The following is a 20562-nucleotide window of genomic DNA, read 5'->3' as shown; positions in this document are numbered from 1 at the left end:
GTTTGAGGTTTTGTTTTCAAGAAAATCGACTTTGAATTTTCGCTCGGTACGCGTACACTTTATCACGTCTCGTTATAACGAATCTCACTGTAGATCGTTGTCTCGATGGAAAAATTTACAAAAAAAATTTTTTAAAATTTTTATTCTACATTTTCGACTTCTTTTTTCGCGTAGTCACTCCCTTTCCGTTTGTACCGCCACTTACCAACCACCCTGTATATACATAATCTATACATACATACATTTCAAACGCAAATATGTCAAGATTAAATGTTGAGTGGTTATTAAAGTCGGTGTATTTGTTTTTTCCTGTTCTACAAGAACACTGAAGAATAAATATAGAATCAGGTTCTGTTTAAAAAAATACTAGTAGCCTTAAAATCCCATCAAAAAATTATCATGAGGAAAAACTATTTCCACCGTCAGGTTCTAAAAATTCCCAGATATTCAAGTCTGTAATACATCTTTTCAATAGTTAGTCACTATTTGGTCCTTATAACATTTTAAAAGTAATCACTAAAAATATTTAAACGAAAAAGTTGAATGATCTTTTCATATTGCCTCTGTGAATATGTTTTGTATGTAATATAGTAACTGATTACTTTTAAGTTTCAGGTATTTCAAAAGATATAATTTTATGTATTATTAATACATTTCTTTTCCTTTGTTCATTATGATCATTTAATTATTCCACGTCCAAGGTATGTCGAGTATTTATAAATCCAAATAGTTGCATCTTATTATCATATATTTCATTTTTTCTGTTTACATCAAATAGAATAACATATTTACCTTAAAATTGTAAATTCGAGTAATAAAATTATAAAAGCACCAATACCTTGAAATACAGTTTTAATAAAGATATAGTAAAATGAATAATATATAAACTACTTATAACATTAAAATTTTGCATTGATAAGTTGCTGATATAGATCTATGGCATATTATTTAATATATTTTAAAACTAAATATACATATACATATATATATGTATATATGTATATATATATATATGTATAATTACATTTTGTATTACAAATAACACGCGTTATTGCTAATACGCAGTTAATATAAAACTTATTGTTAATCAATTACAATAATTTTTCTTCACATCTAAAATATAAAAATAGTAGTTATTGATTGATTCTACTGCAATACTAACGGTATTTGAATATTAATAATGATTTGACATATATAATATATTCGCAATTTCTGATGGTTTCACTAATAATAATCATTTTGTAGATATATTGAATATGATTAGAACTCGTATAATTGATAAAATTGGTACAAAGTTAAAAATATTAAATTACTTTATATATATATATTTATATATATATAAAGTAATTTAATATATTTATTTGTTTATTTATATCATAGAAAATTTAGTTATACAATGAATTAAACTTTCGATCTTCTACTATATAGAAGAGATGAAACCGCTTACAAAATTTAATACTATTCTCATTGCATAATGAATACACAATTTTACTATTCAAACAGCAGTCTGTTTGAAAATTTCGCACTACGTTTCTTAGTTTTTCTCTATGTTGTTTACTAAACTTTACTATTAAACGCTCAATCTTCAATAAGTTTTACAATAACCTCATTTATAACAATTTTCCTGAGAGTAATATAAAAATAGCAGTATGTATCTCTTTTTTCTAAGATAGTTTTCATAAAAAGTTTAATGACAATATTTTTTAATCATTATTACTATAATTTACAAATGTTTTCCATTCAAAAACGTTTTCCATAAAATGCTTATTATAAAAATAAAAATATTAAACTTTGTACGTTTTTAAATTTAATGTACGCTGTTAAAGAGCATGAAATATTAATGTTTAGTGTTTTTTCTGCAGACAACGTTACAAAAGATACATTTTGAGTATGTAAAGGGATCATCTTAAAACATTTAGAAAAAAAGGATTAAAATTGAAACTTTCTACTAGTATACTGTAACTGCATCTCTTTTTGCTGCAGAATAATTATGTAGAACCATTCTTTTGAGTTTGCAGCTTTTTTCTTTCAAGAAACAGATTCTTCATATCAGCTAATGCTTTTTCTATTTGTTTTGCAAATCTAGCTGCATTCTAAAAATAATTATATAAATATTTTAACTATGAGTGAAGTAATTACATAATAATAATAATTTATATAACTGCTTACTGTTTCTGGAGAATTACGTTTGCATGAAATATGGAAAAATATAAGATTTTCTCCAGCAATAATATACGAAACGCCATAACCATCATCAGCTACAGGACCAAAGCCACCTCCTGCAGAGATACAATTTGGATGTTTTTTCAAGTTTATTAATGATGTTTGCCCATGTGGCGTTTGTGAAGTAGATAATTTCCATGGTTCACTTAAAACTTCCTAAAGGAAAATTTCTTTGAAATCGTCTGAGAAAAATCATATAATTGTATTTCTTTCTTGCAAACATTACCTTTAAGAAAGGAGAGTCTACTTCTAAATATTTAGATACTACATATAGACAAAATAAATGTCTATCTATTCCTTTACCGCACATAGCATCTTGATAACCTTTTTGATGCTGTTTTGCTGCTGCCATCAATAAATCATACTTAGTCTCAACCTGTAAGAAGAATACAAAATAAATTACATAATACTAAAATAAATAAGTTAAGTTAATTAAAACTATAACTTTTTCAAATTGTTTAAAAGACACGAAAAACAAATTATATTACTATAGATATTTATATAGTTAATTAGTTATTAATACATGACTCTGTTTTAATTAATTGAACTCTAAATAAATATCAAGGCATTTTAGTATTTTGATAAAAGTTGATACTTGACAAAGAGTATGAAAATATTAAAAGTTGATATGAAACCAGAAACAATAAATTTCTATTATTAAATTATGCTAGAAGAACTTTCTGACATAATTAATTATATACATTACATTACATTAATTACACATATACATTACATTAATAATTAATTATATATATTACATAATAATAGTAATAAAACTCAGTAATTATTTACAAACCGAACGACTTCACCGATTTCAATAATCTTGAGATGTCAAGGTCAACATTTTCAACTACTTTTCCCTCTATAGATGTTACCGCTACTCGATTTTAGTTTCCAAGATATTTGCAAAACTTTCTGTTTCGATAATAATATGATTTTGATAATCGAATAATCGCTTTTTCCAATTTCGGATATCAATAATATAATATAAAACTTACTATGAATTGTATTTGTCTTATTATTTAATACCCTAAATTATTTCACAGTAGCGTTATCATCCCACAATTATCTATGCCAAATCGATTTATTTTTATCTATGCCTAACGGATTGCTTTTTCCTTTCTTATGCGAATTGAAAATGATTATCGAAAGTAAATTAGGGTCATGTAAAAATACGGACATTTTAACATCATTCAAAATCGGTAAACCCATCTGCTTTGTAAATAATTATCAAACTTTCTAATATAATAGAACTATTTTAATATAACATATTAAATGTAGCACATTAAAGTTTTTTTTTACAGTAAACCTGTTTATAAAAAACATTAATTTCATACCAAATTATGTCCTGATAATTAACTGTTACGTTCTGATTATTGAATTGAATATCAATATCACAAAATATTTTGAATGAATTTTTTGAAATAAAAAGTTCGAGAAATCGAGATTTTGACCAATATTAAAAATTTAAGTGCAACAACTTGTTCCTGACAGCTTGAAAAATTGTAATATAAAAACGTTTACACTGATCTATATAAAACTTTTGGTCCAAATAAATTTTATAGTATTACTTACAGTTGTGTTTTTACTCTCCATTGCTTTTACCCAATTCGTAGATTCAATTGTACATGGCCTCACAGTTTCTGTTCTTCCTTCCCGAAACAGTCTGGTCATAGAAGCTTCATAAGTTAAATTAAATTTACCAGAATCACGGAAATACGCTAACTGTAAGGCCATTTGTATGTATGCATCTGGTGACATTGAATTAACTTTCATAAACCCTTTACCGTACGCATCATGTACATAAATACGTAATTCGACATCATTTAATAAGTTCTGTGCAACCTGATAATTAAAAATGTTGTTAATATAATCAACTTTTTATTGCACAAAATAAATCAGAAATATCAAATGTAAGTTAGTATTTTAGTCATGGATTTATTAATAATTTTGAATTTTGATAGAAAATAACTGTAAATATGCATGTAAAAAGAAGTTTTTAATTTCATGTCTATTACTTGGTTTGATTCTTCAATTGCGGCTATGCACTTTGGATTCAAATCCCACTGAAGTCGAACAGGAGGTGGAGGTGTGAACTCTGGTACTCCCTTATTATATCCATCTTCCTTATATCTATAATACATTTGAGCAATCTTTCAAAACATGCAATATGAAAAAGTTGTAAAATTTTATATTAAATATATGAACATATATTAGTAAATCATATTTGCACAAACAATATAATATAATTACATAATAAAACACCAACAGCTTTTTAAGAAAGTTATTAATGCATGAAGTGTAAAAAATAGTTATTAGATTATGTACATAGATTAAGAATAATAATTATTTGAATACTTATGTAGCATTTGATAATTAAAGACAGAAATATAAGAAAAAGAATTACCCCATTTCCACATCATTAGCGATAACATATTCCCATAGAGATCCCATAATAGGTGCATCAGCCCTAACAAGCATATTGTAAACAAAATTTTTTTAATTATTGTGCATAAAAAAGATATTAGAATTCTACCAATTAATAGAAACAGTAATGATAAAGATGTATACATAAAACAGATGAAAAGAATGTAAGAATATTTACAGATTTTCAGAGATCTATAATCTTTATATCTGAGAATTACACAAAATGTGTAATACTAAGAGTTACTCATACGTAGAAATAAATTATAAAAAAGTACTAAACAATTGTATGTATAAAAATATAATCATATCTTTATTTTATTTTTGATTAATTTTAAGCATATTTTATGTACTTGTGTTAAATAGATATTCCTGAAACTAAGAACATGTTATGTAAAAGTTGAATAAATTTCACGAATCTTCCAATTATCTTCAAATAATGTATTGCAATTAGCTTACGAAGGATAGGTAGAGTAGGCAAGAAAAGCAAGAGACATGAAGAACACCCCAAAAGCTATGAATTTAATTTCTTACTCTCTATTGGTGATCTCCTGAGATATCACGTACTCCCACATATGTGACATCACTGCAGCATCTGCCCTGCTCATTACTTATCATTATGTATCAATTTCAATGTATTATGATTTTTTAATAATCAAAGTAAAATATTAATAGTCAATTAATTTAACTTTCAGATAACAGATTATAAAAATATATCACAATATCACTTGTGATCTGTGCAAAGCATTACATATATATACAATTTAAAATCCTACTTACATAAGTACAAACCGTACTTACATAAAATCTTTGATATGTAGAATTCTATGTATCAGATGATAACATATAATACAACATTGTTGTTGTATTACATGTTGTATTAAATTTGTAAAGAACAGAGAGCACAAAAGCAATATTGAAATATTATTCATTTATAAGGATTCATGGTGAATTTGGAGTAAAGGGGGCTCATTACGAATTTTGATGGGCTTTGTTCTAATTGCATCATTTATATATGTCGGGGTATCATTAGAATTTAAGGCGCGTAACGATTCTTCGTTTGAATTAGCCATTGTTTTATGAAACAGAGATTATATTTACGCGAATATAGAAGATTTTACAAAATATTATGAATAATGAGTTTGTTTAATGAATGATAAGATTAACGAACGATAAGTTTAACTAATGATTAGATTAAAGAATAATAAGTTTAACGAATAATAAGAGGAACGAATAATATGTCTTACGAATAATAAATTTAACGAATAATGAGATTAACGATTAATAGGTTTTACGAATAATGAATTTAATTAACGCTATTAACAATGTTCCGGGGTTCAAACGAATCCACGGTCAGCGGGATAACTCTTTACTATGCGTAGAATAATTTTAAACACAAAAAAATACGATTGCTGAGACACTCGGTAAATTGCTCGATGCACTTACACTTTCCAAGGCGATCACACGAATGAATATCTGATGAAAATCTTTTTCGCTATACGACTGCATTTGTTTGTTATATGCTCGCTGGAGGCATCGAGAAGGTTCCAATCGTCGTTGCTAGGCAGTTTCTGTCAAAAGTTTGTTGTATACTCTTTGGAAGCATCGAGAAAGATCCAAACGCCGTTGCTAGGCAGTTTCTGTCTGGAGTTTGATTCCTAATACAACGTGTGTCCCATTACATCGACATCTCCAAAGTACAATTCTATGTGCTTTCTAGGGAGAACAATACAACCGATCCACACCTTCGTCAGGCAAAACGTTTATCCCGTGACCGTGGCTACGTTCGGCGACCAGTTGTCATCTCGAACACACTTTCGCTTTCACAAATATCAAACAATTACAAATGACAATTGCTTAATTACAGCTGTGATAAAATCTAGGCTAAAGCATTAGAAGACTTCCTCAAAATTGCAAAGGGAAGGCTCCGGTTTTTCTTTCATCTCCGACATATATAAACAAAATAAAAAAAATGAGTGGTCAAAGCTGAATGACATACAAAAAAATAAAAAATAAACAAAATGATACTATCATATGATATGATTGCTAACAATCTTTTGAACAGCTTCGTGTTAACACTTTATATGGATCATAAACGATAATTTGACTTGTCATGAACACTAACCTTACTGGGTAAATAAATGAACGGTTTCAAAATTTAATTTAAAATTAATTTCAATTCATTGTTATTTCTTTCGTTCATCCAACTTTATTCTTAATTCTTATATTAACAAAAATTGGGAAATTGATTAATCAGATAATATAAAAATTTACACAAAGTTAGATGAACAAAAGAAATAACAATGAAAGTACAATTCTAAATTAAATTTTGAAATCAGTCGTTCGATCGGCCCTGGTAAGGTAAGTATTAAGGGATTAAGGAGGTTAAATTGCAATATTTTTGACTAAAATAACTAAATTTAATAACTAAAATAATTTAACTAAAATAATTTAACTAAAATAATAATAATGAAATTTCCTTTTCTTTTAAATATACGAATATCCACAAAAATCTTTATACAACCTACAAAAAGCACATTTTTATTAAAATTAAATGCTATAAAATTTTTCTGCAAAGTCAGGACATTCTTTGTCAAGATGATGAAGAGCTGCTTTATTATTGCTTCGTATGTTAAAAAATAAATATGTTATCACATACGTCATTACATATATGTATATACTTTATTTCATAAAAGTGAGTTTCTTACTATATGTATGAAGACTTTTGTGGATGATCATATATCATTTATATATAAAGAATTATGAGATAAGGTCATAATTGCTTCAAAATGCTTCTACATTTATCGTAAAAGTTTAGCTGATATTAACAAAAAGTATTTAGTTTATGTCAGAAAAAATATAATTAATATATAATAATATATGTACCCATTTCATCATAAAACGTTTTTCTTTCAATTATTTGCTTATTTTATATATTACTTTCTTGTATAGTTTATATAGTTTAATTATATTTTTATTTTTTACATATCTTAATATAAAAAGACTCACCATGAATGTTCTGCATTAAAGCCAGTCTGTAAAACATATCAATATATAGTAATTATTTATAAATTGTACTATATTGCTTTCAAATAATGTTTTCATGTAATTTCACTTACTCTGCCATTACTTCCTATACATAAAGTAAATGATTTATCGAACCATCTGTCATATCCTTTACCATGCAATAAAATTCTACCATATTGATCTAATTTATCTGGATCTTCCTAATGATAAAAATTATGTATAAAAATTATGAATATGATACAAATTTACAAATAGGATAATTCTAGTATCACTTACTGGATCGTATACATATGGTACATCATCTAGTGCAACTATAAATGCTGCTTTTTCAATAAGATCTAAAGATGCTTTATTTACTCCTTTTGAGAAAAATTCTTCTCTAGCTATTGCCCATGCAGTTCTTTCACCAGCTGTTAATGCAGCCAATTTCTCTTCACCTTCTGATGGTTCTGATTTATCATCTAAAATTTGTTGCATTTGTCTGAAATAATGAAAAATACAATATATGTACATAAGAATACAGAACGTCTGTTTTAAGTGAATATGGTAAAATATTTTCTAAACAATGTTATATAAAAAGAATATTCTTAAAAAAGTATGGTATGGAAGGAGACATAATGTTATTATAAATTATATTTACATGAAATGAAATTGATACTTATGGAGTAAATGCATATATTATAAGTGTATCTTGTTAATCCCTATTTTATCTTTTAAATATAAGTACTTTAATTTTTCTTAAATCACAATTTTTTTTATTCTACTATAAAGCAGGGAAACCTGTGATTTCTATAATTAGAAGTAAGTTCAAGATTATAAAAGAAAACAAAATCACAAATAAAATATTTCAATAGAATAAAAATTCAAAATATGTATATATATATATATATACACAAATGTTTAAACAATTTTTAATAAATAAATCTTCGAAGGTATAATGTCTTACATTTTTATTTTTCATTTTGGATAATAAAACTAATTTTATCATATATTTAATTGTATAATGTACAATGTATTGTACATTATTCTTAATGTATAAATTGTATGATGTATAATGCACAAAATGGATCTTTAATCATTACAGTAGGACTAAAATACTTTTAAACACGTTACAATATTTCACTTACATTTCAATTTCACAAGCTTGAAGGATTCTGCTTTTGTGATAAATAAGGACCTTGAAATATTTTCCCTTGTGATATACAACAATATGTTTAGAATCCTGATAATGTACAATTTTATCTGTTTCAAGCCCTGGCACTCTTGTAGTATTGAATAGTCTTTCGTATTGCCATGAACAGAGAGGCACCAAACCTTGAATTAATATCTACAAGAAAAAATAAGTATTACCTAAGGATTTATATATTGCACTGTTTTAAAATATAACAAAATTTTAATAATTTCCATCTATTATCAAATAAAATTTAAATATTGGATTATTTTGATAAAGCATAGCGAAGGTATTGAAATTATGTAATATCGGTAAAGAATAGATCATAATAAATATAAATTCAAAGAATTATTTATTAAAAATATGATTTAATATATAATCAATACAAAAATATTTAATTAAGCAGAAGCAGAAGAAAATATTTTACTTATAAAAACTTATTTATATACTGACCGGTTCTAATTCTTGGCGTTCAATGAGTCGTCGATACTGCAGACACGAATAAATAACACTTGCAGCACGGGCAACTTGTACATGAGTAGGATACATAAGAATCGCATCAATACCATAAAAGTTTGAATTCACCATGATAGGAGATCGCCCACGTAAATAAACATATTCTTCCCACCAATCAGAAACATAATTAGTGGCCCACCAAGATTTTAAAATCAAATAACGTTGAAGCTTCACACCAATGCCTCTTTGAAACTCATTTGCCAATGTCTCCATTCGAGAATAATTTTTATCGTCAAGTAATGGTCGAACACTGCGTAGGTACTAATTAAATGTATATATATTTTTATTAATATTACGTTTAATTATATCATAATAATAAATAACTAAATGAACATATCTTAGAGAAAAGGGTGAAAAATATGAAAGACCATCTTTTTTTCTAAAAAAGTGAGTACTTACTCACGGCTTATATAGGATTACGAAATATTCTATAATCTAACCCGTTTCATTGTATTTTCCACTAAGGGTAATGGTAGTCGTGGCAATGATCCTTGAAAACTATACAGCATTGGTTTGTGCCATCCAAAGAACAACTTCACTAATGTGGACCACAACTTAGTAACTCTTGAAGCATTGGACCTTTTTTCTCTTGACTCATACATCCATCCTTTGTACATAAGTAATAACTTCAAGATGTATCGCATTATATATATTACTATCAACCACAAAAACAACCCAACTATACATGATCCTGCTAAGTGTGCTAATATTGAAGATCTATGCAATGTAAACACCAGCAGTGTAAGCTTTTATTAATTCCATTAACAATTACACAAAAATTATATTAAAAAAAGATAATTAAACTTACCCTGAAAGATATGGTGCAGCTTTTTCAACAAGGTCATAAGGTACTTTGTAGCCAGCAAAATGTATTGCAGTTACCAAAGCTATAGTGAACCATAAACTTTCTAAGGAGGCAGGGTATACACCACTTCTCAAGTTATTCTGAAATTCATTTAATTATTTTCTTAAATGCTTCTTTATTATTATTTATTTATTTATTACTTATTAATTTATTATTTATTATTATCTATATTATTTAAATGTACTTTAAATTAATGTTTATTTACTTACAACAAATCTAAAAAATCTTTTCTTCCAAGAACGGATACCTGATTGCCATACTAAATGTAAAACTTCTCTATCAAAATTAACATCCCATCCCTCATGAGTAATAGAAAAACTAAATGCTACAGCTGAATGTGCTTCCGCCATATCACTAGTTATATGTTATAAAACTGAAATAAGCATAAATCAAATTTATAACAACGATAGTAACAATAATTAGTATTTTAAAAAAATACATTTTTCTTCTAACTTTAATCTAATCTTTATACATATATACTTTCCACATTCAAGATATACATATATGTATTTGCTTATAATTTGTATAATTTCTCTGATATTTCAGTAAAAATTTATTTTTGGGTACTATAAATCCAAACTAAATGTACAAATATATTTCTGAAAATTTTAGTGTCATTTGTTACGTAATTTAATAAAATATGGTGATATTTCTAATGTAAAGTTCAATAATAGTTGTAAAAAATAATAATGCAATTTTCAAATATTTTAATATATAGATTTTATATATGCACATTATACATTTGGATATGTATAAAACTTTATCCAGTTATTAATTTCTTAAGTATAAAAAAACGTCTTATTATTGTATTACTGTGCATATGTTTAAGCTATCATATTTTAGAAAACATTAAGTGCACACTTATAACTTGACTATATCATATGTTTCATTCTATAAGTCTGTATTTGTGTACTTGTTACGCATAACAAAGAAAGATTATTAACTTCAGTAAGAACTATCAAAATTGTTAAAATCAAGTATGATATACAAGCTATCTGAAGGTATCAACCATAATTGTATCATTTTTAAATAATTATTTCTAATTATATATAAAAAAATACACTTTAGCTTACGATAAAAGTTTAAAACAGTTGAAAATAACATGCACGTATACTTTCAAATAGAAACGGTTCACTTTTACGCTTCGGTTATATAACCTTGGACTTTGAACGATGCTCGTCTGGTTGGAAAAGTGGTCGTAATTTTAGCAAACAATTACTTGATCTCACTATACATTCTAAATCCACTACACATATTATCCACTGCATACATAGTCTACACATATTCTAAAATAGTATTTATTATGAATTCTATAATATAGGATATCTTGATCATATTAAATAATAGTGTCTCCCAAAGTTTTTGTAAATTTATATAATATAGACCTCTTTACTTAATTTAACTTAGCAATGTTCTCTTCCAAGTGCTTTATGTATTCTATGTATTCTCAAGTATTCTATGAATTTTTTTTTGCTATATAAATATAATAATATATTTCCAAACGAAAACATCTTAAACTTAACGTTCAACTTTCTTTAATTTGTATATGCAGACGTTCGTGAGTACTTTACGTATAGAATATTGAAATGACAGATAATTTAAATAAAAATGTAAATAAAACAAATCAAGAATTTTGAAGCTGTTTCTTCGCAAAGTTATTTCTTTAAAAACAGATAACTAAAGTTCATAATAATTCATTATCAAAATTATTTAATTAAAATAATTTTCAAGTTAGATTAGTTATTTAATTTATAAATTAATTATGCGAACGCACGTACTCTTATTGAAAACAAATTTTTTTTTTAAATTGATAGGAAAGCTATTACCGTTATTTCAAGCAAAGATATCAAAGATCATATTTGCCATTAATTTATACATCTGATAAAATTTACGTATTATTGCCATAAAAATTAAATATTCAGATATGTACTTATGTATGTATTTATGTATGAGTGGTAATGTATCTTGAATCATTTGCAACTTTTTAAAAAAGATACTATAAAGAATATGTTATAATGGGAGGATATGTTGCTTATTTTCCAATACCAATTCCAAATTACATTAGATTCTAATATAAAATATTTGAAATTTATAATTCAATTATTATTTCAGTTAAGAGAAGACAAATAGGAATTAATTGTCACGTATAATTGTTAAAATATTCAAAGACCTGTGTATAAACTTTGAGACCAACAAAATTAGGTTAGTTTTAAGTTAGTTTCCTAGATATCGTACTAGTTTCATTTATAGTAATTATCTTGCGCATCTAGTTATATACAAAATTGGATATTTATCATTCCAAAATAGAGATACTGAAGTCTTTGTAAAATTAGATAAGATTTTCTCCAAAGAACAAAGCATCATTATCCATTTTTTAATTTGTTATTGCTATAACTCATTGTATGAAAATATTGTTTTTGGTCAATAATCATATCAAGTAAATCATATTTTTATGTAATGATATTGAAACAACCAGATAATTTGTATATAAATCAGAAAAAGTTAGAATGTTTATTATTATTACTAATTACAATTTTCATTTACAACATATTTTATAAGTGTAAAAAGTATTTATGTATCGATGCATCTATGTATATGTATATGTGTATGTATGTGCTACAATTGTGGCTTCTTTAATAAGATCAACTAGCCTATTTCCTCCTAATCTACAATATCGTACTTACTATTAGAAGAGAAATAAATAAGTGGTATGAAAAAAGATGTATTAAGTCAAGAACTTCATTATTTAAATGACACTACACTATATTTCATTATCATTCTTACTTCCTTTATAGTTTACAAAATTGCTAGGTCACCATTAATTAAAATACAAATTGAAGGTTATTTTGTATGTATAATCAAAGGCCAAAGGCATACAGATGTATGTATGTATGTATGTGTGTGTGTGTGCGCGCGCGTGTGTGTGCGCGCGCGTGTGTGTGCGTGCATGTATGTATATAATGCATTAAGCAATATATCCATGACACTACTTTTCACATTCCAAAGTAAAAGAATTATATATGTATAGCTGATATTTATCAGTGAGTCGTGTTGCTGCAACTTCAGGACTGTTTACAAACGTTGCGGCACAACGAGTATAATAGATAATGGATTCAATCTACTGTTTTAAAAAATATACTTTCTGTGATGAAGAATTTACATAAGTTACTTTATACAATTTATTCCCCAAATCACCAAATAAAAATATTATAGCATAAGCGGAAAATAATCTCGTTTACAAATTAAACTAATTAATCAGCTTTACCTTAGAATATCTATTTTATATAATAAATTCACTACCTAACAGCAAATACATGCATGTATCGAATGATACATAAATAGTACCTTTTAGGAATATAATATTTAATTGCTAGCATGGAACTGTATTATAACTTGACTTTTATGTTTATTAATAAGACATGTGAAATAGAGCCTACGAAGTGATAGCACACTTCAACTATCGTCTAGATTTCTTAATTTTCCTTGAGTTGTGCAAATATAATGTATAGACACAGGCAGTCATTATTAACAATATTACAGATATTCGTTATAAAAATGAGATTGCAACAAAAATTAAACAACGGGGAAATTCAAAATTCAAAACTGTTGTTGGATAGTTATAATATGAAAAAAGAGCAAACACTTCTATGACTTCTGCGTGCTGTATTGAATTTATATTTCATAACATGTGTAATTATTCAGAAACTGAAGAGAAACATTCGTTGTTCATTTCAAATATATAAGAATATTAAACGGTTAAGACCGAAAAAAAACTTGGATTAATAGTAAAATGTATGAGGGATCAAATAAACCTTATAATAAATGCATAACATATACAGTAAAATAAAAATATTCGAGATATCTCGTATTAATCTACGAGAGATAATTCAGATGACTTGGATTATTACTATTAACACATATAAAAAAGAGGATTTTGATCATGGAAGAACAGTGTCAAATGGGTAAAGGCAGTGTTATGTTTTGGACGAGTCTGTGATGAAAAAACTGATACGGTATTAATTCAAAGACAAAATAAATAGCATCATTTATCATAATTTGATACAACAAAAATATTGTTTTCCAACACCATGATACTATAATTTCTATGTCGAAATCGTGAATCCCTATCAAATATTAAGGCTTCGTATTCATATATGTAACTCGCTACTAGCAATAAATCGAAGTTTTATTTGGTGCTTATTATCTCTATGGTAATTCATCATCTCCCACGTGAATGTATTCATAATTCTAACTATGCCAAAAGTATATAAATTTCCTTTTTTGTTTATAAAATTAGTATTGACTAGAGATTGCCAATGCTTAATGACATGTTTATAATTCATAAGAAGCTGATTAAAAGAAACATATAGATGACAAAGCTTATTAGTTCTAAATGAAATACGTAATTTTTTTTTAAATCACTTGTATCCATTAACTCTACGTTCAATATCGAGATATGATATATTTACATATCTTAGTATTGTTTGTTTTTCTTTTTAATGGTAATTTATAATTTTTGTGTTTATTTCATATTACTATATTAAATTCAAAAATTGAAACTTTGAGCAAAACATTATAATAAAAGCGTAAAGTTGAATTTTGACATCACACAAGATCATATTGAAAATTTTACTGGAAAAACGAATTATTTTAATATAAAAGACAATCATAAAATCATTGCAGTTTCGATATCGCGTAAAAAAACAAATATCTAAATAGATATTCCGCTGAATTTTATCATATCTGAAAATCCCTTAAATTTGAATACAAAATATTAATTAAGATTGATTCAAGACTATATTAGTACAAATTAATGTGCACGCACATACACTACACATACATTTGAAACATTATTACGTATATCAAGTATGTAGCTACAAATTTTAAGTATTACCTTAAAAAAACGCGTAGGTTTTAAAAAAGATATAGAAATATAATAATGTATGATGTAATACTTTACGAAAATCAATTTTTACGAAAATTGTTTATCAGAAAATTAATGTTTTTTATAAAATATTTACAATATATATATATATATATATATATATATATATATATAATATTTATACTAATAATCTTGTAATGCATACGAATATAAGTTGGAATATCCATATGGAATATTGAGAATGCAAGTAATCTTCCAAAAATATTTTGAATCTACATACTGGGAATTGTCAAATTTGTTATATGTAATAACCAATATATCATTATTACTATTATCGTTGTTGTTATTATTATTCTTAAACTATAATAATAATGAAAAAGAAATTTAATTAGAAAGTTATTTAACGTATCATGTTAATACATTCATATGTTATTACGTAGATAATTTATTTAGTATATTATGAAACCGAATTCAGTATATGAAATATATATTCTTTAAATTATATAAATTTTATAAAACATAATAACTATGTTCTTGTTTTTAGAAAAAGGTACATTCCTACTGTATACGTATATTGTTTCTTTTGTATATATAAAATGGAAGCCAAAGGTTATTAGCCTTAAGAACTGAAACTTGTATTCTGATTGGTTAAAGTGAAGGGTGTGCGTCAGTGCGTGGTCGTGCCTCCCATCTTGGATTTTTTTCGCGTAAGTAGGCCAAAATAATTTACTTAGTCGCTATTAATAAACTGCCATTTTCCCATGTGTTGTTTATATTTATAAATAAATAGAAATTAATTATCAAAACATTACCCCGGTTAACAGGAATTCCCGTGGCGTACACAGAAGTAAATTTTATGGTAGATATTTCACAAAGTAATAGGATTGTAAATCTTTGAATATCTCTCAATCCTTACACACCTTTCGTTCCACTGCCTCCACTACGACTTCGTATATAATGTACTATTCACTCAGCCTTTTAACCCCCTCCCTATATTCACAACTGTATAAAATAATCAAGTTGCCAACTTGTTGGCTAAACTAAACTATAGAATGCTCATCACTTACACGTTAATATCTTTACTTGTATATATTAACTTGCATATATGTACATATATACGATGCAACGACGATGATAACGAAAATATTACCTATAATACACGAAAGGATTCCTTATGCATAATGATGATTTACTCGGCTAACAATTATTATTTAGTCGATTAACAATAATTTAAAAATTTAATAAATTATGTATTTATTAACACAAACAATATCACTTTTATTCAAATAACAATTACATACGCACGCGCGTTCATACGCACACACATACACACATGTATATACTTTTATTTATGTACATTTTTTTAGCTAAATATTATCTTAATTCTTATTTGTTTAATATTTTTACATTTTATCTTTTGCTCAGATAAATAATAATTTTCAGCGATGTTGTTTTCGTATATAATTATCAATATTTAATAATAAATATGGTTATTATGAGTGCGGTAAATATGTGTGTTACTTACATTATACTATAGAGTATGCGTTAACGATAACAAAAACTAAGATTGGCAATACTGAAAGTTAATAAGCTTATAATTTCTCTTTAAAAACAAGTTATCTAAAAACATAAATGTTAAATATATACTCATATATACATATGTTAATATTATTTTAATTGTTTTCAAATTGTTATGCTATATGTTTACTATAATAATTTACTTATTGAGATTATAATATATTATATTATATGAGATTATATTATATACCAATTTTATTAATTTCATGTTATCATAATTTTAGTGTTATCAAACGGACATACTTAATTATCCGTGTGCAAATAATTACGTATAAAGTATGGATTCAATAAGATTCGGATTATTAACAGGTAGTTTATTACATTGTTATTACATTGTTATTTTAAAATTGTCCAAAATTTGATTTGTTTATAAATTTTATTTGTTGATTCACTTTAATAACACCATAATATGTAGTAATTTACAAATTTTATCATTAGTTAGTGATAGCTGCTATAAATGTGAAAATGAAGATAAAAGTGGACATGAAATAGAACAATGTATTAAAGATGAAAAGTCTGATATTGCAAAGATTTTAAGAGGTGAAGTATGTTATAAACATATCGTTCCTGATGACAAATTTACAATAAAGGTAATTATTTAGTATAGAATTTCATAACTTGATATGTATATGTATATTTTTATATGCATAGGAATATCTAATTTCATGGAGCAGTAATGGACAAGTAGATGTTATTCTTACAATCGGTGGAACAGGATTTTCTAAAAGAGATGTAACTCCTGAAGCAACAAAACAAATTATTCAAAAGGAAGCTCCTGGAATAATTGCAGCTATGCTAATATCCAATCTAAAAATCACTCCATTGGCTATGTTATCTAGGTACAATGTTTTTTATAAAATTAGATATTTGAAAATTATTCATTGATATCATTATCTTAACTTGTCGTGTTTTCATATTTTATATTAACGTTAGCATATATTACGGTACTTCATTAAAAAATTAGAAAATTTGTTGAATCTTTTTTGTTATTATTATTTTTATTGATAACAGATATTGTTATTATTATTTTTGGGTAATTATTTATAGAGTACGATAATATTAACATTTTTGTTGTGATATTAACATGTTTTTTGTCTTGCTTCTTAGTCTAACTAATATAACAGATATTTTTAAAACAGTAACTTATTTCTTTTTCTAACATTTATCTATTTACAAAGTTTGTTTTGTTGATAAGCATTTTCAAAATGTATGTTACATGCACACTTCATAATTTTTTTTCATTAATACACGTTTTTCGGTAGTCTTTAAATGTATATTTTAAATATATGTTATTAAGAGGTGTATGTGGAATACGAAATAAAACATTGATTATAAATTTACCGGGATCACCAAAAGCTGCAAAGGAATGCTTAAGCGTAATCGCATCTGCTATACCACATGCTGTTGACTTAATTAGAGATAATAAGGAAAGAATAAAAGATACGCATGCAAATGTGCAAAATAACATTGTTGCAGAAATTCCCTTGTCACAAGGACAAGATAAAATTATGGTAAGGTTTTATTAAATAAAATCTCTTCTAATTAAATGAATAACTTTTCGTGCATCGAAAGAAGAAATATACAGAATGTAAAAAAGTTGATTTTGTAGAAGATTTTTAGGGAGATATTACTCATAGATTTCTTTATAGATGGAGCGATAGATAAAATTTTGGATGAAAAATACCTTTCAAAAGATATTTGATATTTCGGCAATAACTCAAACATGCTATAGACGTAAACATAAATATATGTAAAAAGGAATGTATATGTATATTCTTTTTCTACAGTCATGTTTAGCTAGTATAGTTGAACGCAGTAGAGAATCTCCATATCCAATGATTTCTGTGGAGGAAGCTCTACAGTTAATACATGAACATGCAGAACTGTTAAATTTGAATGGTACATCAGAGGAGGATCTAGAAAAATGTCATGGCAGGATATTGAGTGGTGATCTATATTCTAAGTATGATTTACCACCATTTAGAGCCTCTATTAAAGATGGTTATGCAGTCTTAGCAAGCGATGGAAAAGGCAGAAGAAAAGTACTAAGTGGAATAAAAGCAGGAGACACTGTAAGCAATATCTTCAACGTATTTTGATATAACTAATATAAGATTTCAATATTATGAATTTATAGGCCACTGCGATTAAACTTGAACGTGGCATATGTGTAAGAGTAAATACAGGTGCTCCAATTCCAGATGGTATGCTTAATATGCTCAATTGGAATAATATTTTTTGCCATTTTCTTATTATTTTTTATTTAAAGATGCAACGGCAGTTGTGCAAGTTGAAGATACTAAACTTTTAAAGGGAACTTCAGATAGTATGGAGGAGAAGGAAATCGAAATTATGACAGAAATACAACCAGGCCAGGACATTAGGTATCTTGTTTTTAGTTATATGATGTTCGTTAAACAATAATATAATAGTTATTCTTTCTTTTATTTACTTTAAGGCCAATTGGTTGCGATATTAAAAAAGGAGAATTAATTTTGAAGTCAGGAACAAAACTTGGAGCAATAGAATTAGGGCTTGCTGCTGCATGTGGTTACAAAAAGATATTAGTCACTGATCTTCCAAAAATTGGTGTATTATCTACAGGAGATGAATTACAATGCCCTGGGACTACTTTAATGCCAGGACACATATATGATAGTAATAAAATTACATTATTAACAATGTTAAGGGAAAATGGTTTTGATCCTTTGGACATGGGCATTGCATTGGATGAGTAAGTTTTTCTTTATTTATATTTTGTTTCCTATATTTAAAAAACGTTATTTTAGTTTAATTGTTATATGTTATGTAGTGAGAGCATTATGGTACATAAGATTAAACATGCTCTAAAACAAGTCGACGTACTCATAACATCGGGTTCTGTATCAATGGGCGATAGAGATATGCTGAAGCCTATTTTACAATATTATTTTAATGCTACTATACATTTCGGTAATATCATTATTTAATAGTATAATTATGGTTATACACATACAATATGTATACAATAATTTTGAATATTATAGTAAACATTTGAACATTTAAATTTTAGGACGAGTAAACATGAAACCTGGGAAACCAACTACTTTTGCAACATGCTTTTTCCAAAATAAGAAAAAATATTTATTGTGTTTGCCGGGTAATCCAGTTTCTGCGACTGTTACTATGAATTTATTTGCATTGCCTTTACTAAAGCAATTATGCAAAGACTTTTCCATGCCAACGATTGTGTCAGCAAAAGTATGTAATGTATTTATGTATTTCGAATTGTTAGTCTGTATAGTATTTAATTATATTTTGATGATAGTTAATGTCATCTTATAAGTTGGATCCACGTCCGGAGTATGCAAGAGCAATTTTAAAATGGAATGATGTAGATACTTTGCCATTAGCTTACAGTACTGGAAATCAAATTAGTAGTAAATTACTTAGCTGTAAAAATGCAAATGCATTATTAATATTACCAGGATGTAAAGCAGAAAAAACTGTATTACAACAAGGGGAGGTGGTACAAGCAATGTTGTTGGGATTTACGCAATGGTCATAATTGAACAAAGACAAATAGGAGGGTAAAAATGAAATTGTTATAAACACTTTATTATCCTATATTTGGTTAATGGAATTAAAATATAATATAATATATGTACATTGTTTATACATATAAAATATTTGTATATAAAAGTTTGTTAAAAACAAGGTGTAGTTTTGAAAGTATATATTTGTATATATATATTCGTGTAATGTTCATTGTAATTCTGCAATAAAATATTTTTTAAGCGACAAAATTTTGTATAAATAAATTTATATAAATCATAGTACATTATAATACATTATAATTATATATATATATTTATATAACATTTATATATTTTG

General features: G+C 26.2%; 2 protein-coding genes across 8 annotated transcripts; one reads left to right on the top strand and one right to left on the bottom strand.

The window, feature by feature from the left end:
- Window positions 1-1670: 1670 nt before the first annotated feature.
- Window positions 1671-16092, bottom strand: LOC117210998 (carnitine O-palmitoyltransferase 1, liver isoform). Of its 7 annotated transcripts, none has more exons than XM_033454538.1 (16): window positions 16032-16092; window positions 10436-10599; window positions 10170-10306; window positions 9802-10078; window positions 9299-9622; window positions 8802-9001; window positions 7951-8155; window positions 7767-7874; window positions 7657-7682; window positions 5182-5247; window positions 4631-4693; window positions 4242-4356; window positions 3799-4068; window positions 2450-2599; window positions 2170-2379; window positions 1989-2093 (listed from the first exon to the last, which is right to left on the bottom strand). In XM_033454538.1, exons 2-16 carry the CDS (start codon window positions 10574-10576, stop codon window positions 1989-1991), a joined length of 2397 nt encoding a protein of 798 aa, XP_033310429.1. In that variant the 5' UTR covers window positions 10577-10599; window positions 16032-16092. The 7 variants fall into 7 exon arrangements, with proteins under 7 accessions (XP_033310425.1, XP_033310432.1, XP_033310429.1 ...); XM_033454536.1 differs by lacking the exon at window positions 16032-16092 and adding an exon at window positions 15924-16011; XM_033454537.1 differs by lacking the exon at window positions 16032-16092 and adding an exon at window positions 11335-11442.
- An 821-nt stretch (window positions 16093-16913) lies between these two features.
- LOC117211000 (gephyrin) lies at window positions 16914-20253 on the top strand. Its single transcript, XM_033454542.1, has 11 exons — window positions 16914-16998; window positions 17128-17279; window positions 17341-17528; window positions 17987-18200; window positions 18477-18761; window positions 18827-18893; window positions 18959-19073; window positions 19148-19423; window positions 19502-19641; window positions 19742-19929; window positions 19997-20253. Exons 1-11 carry the CDS (start codon window positions 16968-16970, stop codon window positions 20234-20236), a joined length of 1896 nt encoding a protein of 631 aa, XP_033310433.1. The 5' UTR covers window positions 16914-16967; the 3' UTR covers window positions 20237-20253.
- Window positions 20254-20562: the final 309 nt, after the last annotated feature.

The sequence above is a fragment of the Bombus bifarius genome, unplaced genomic scaffold, assembly GCF_011952205.1.
Source record: "Bombus bifarius isolate JDL3187 unplaced genomic scaffold, Bbif_JDL3187 scf7180000008214, whole genome shotgun sequence".
Classification (NCBI taxonomy): domain Eukaryota; kingdom Metazoa; phylum Arthropoda; class Insecta; order Hymenoptera; family Apidae; genus Bombus; species Bombus bifarius.
Note: the sequence above shows the minus strand (reverse complement) of the source record. Positions and strands in the feature narration are given on the sequence as shown.

Coding starts and splice junctions, on each gene's coding strand:
- LOC117210998 (XM_033454538.1), bottom strand. CDS start 10,576: ATGGCGGAAGCACATTCAGCTGTAGCATTTAGTTTTTCTATTACTCAT. Junction 10,307..10,435: donor AAAGATTTTTTAGATTTGTT/GTAAGTAAATAA, acceptor AATGAATTTCAG/AATAACTTGAGAAGTGGTGT. Junction 4,069..4,241: donor CAATTGAAGAATCAAACCAA/GTAATAGACATG, acceptor TTTAATTATCAG/GTTGCACAGAACTTATTAAA.
- LOC117211000 (XM_033454542.1), top strand. CDS start 16,968: ATGGATTCAATAAGATTCGGATTATTAACAG. Junction 16,999..17,127: donor AAGATTCGGATTATTAACAG/GTAGTTTATTAC, acceptor TTTTATCATTAG/TTAGTGATAGCTGCTATAAA. Junction 18,762..18,826: donor GAATAAAAGCAGGAGACACT/GTAAGCAATATC, acceptor ATGAATTTATAG/GCCACTGCGATTAAACTTGA.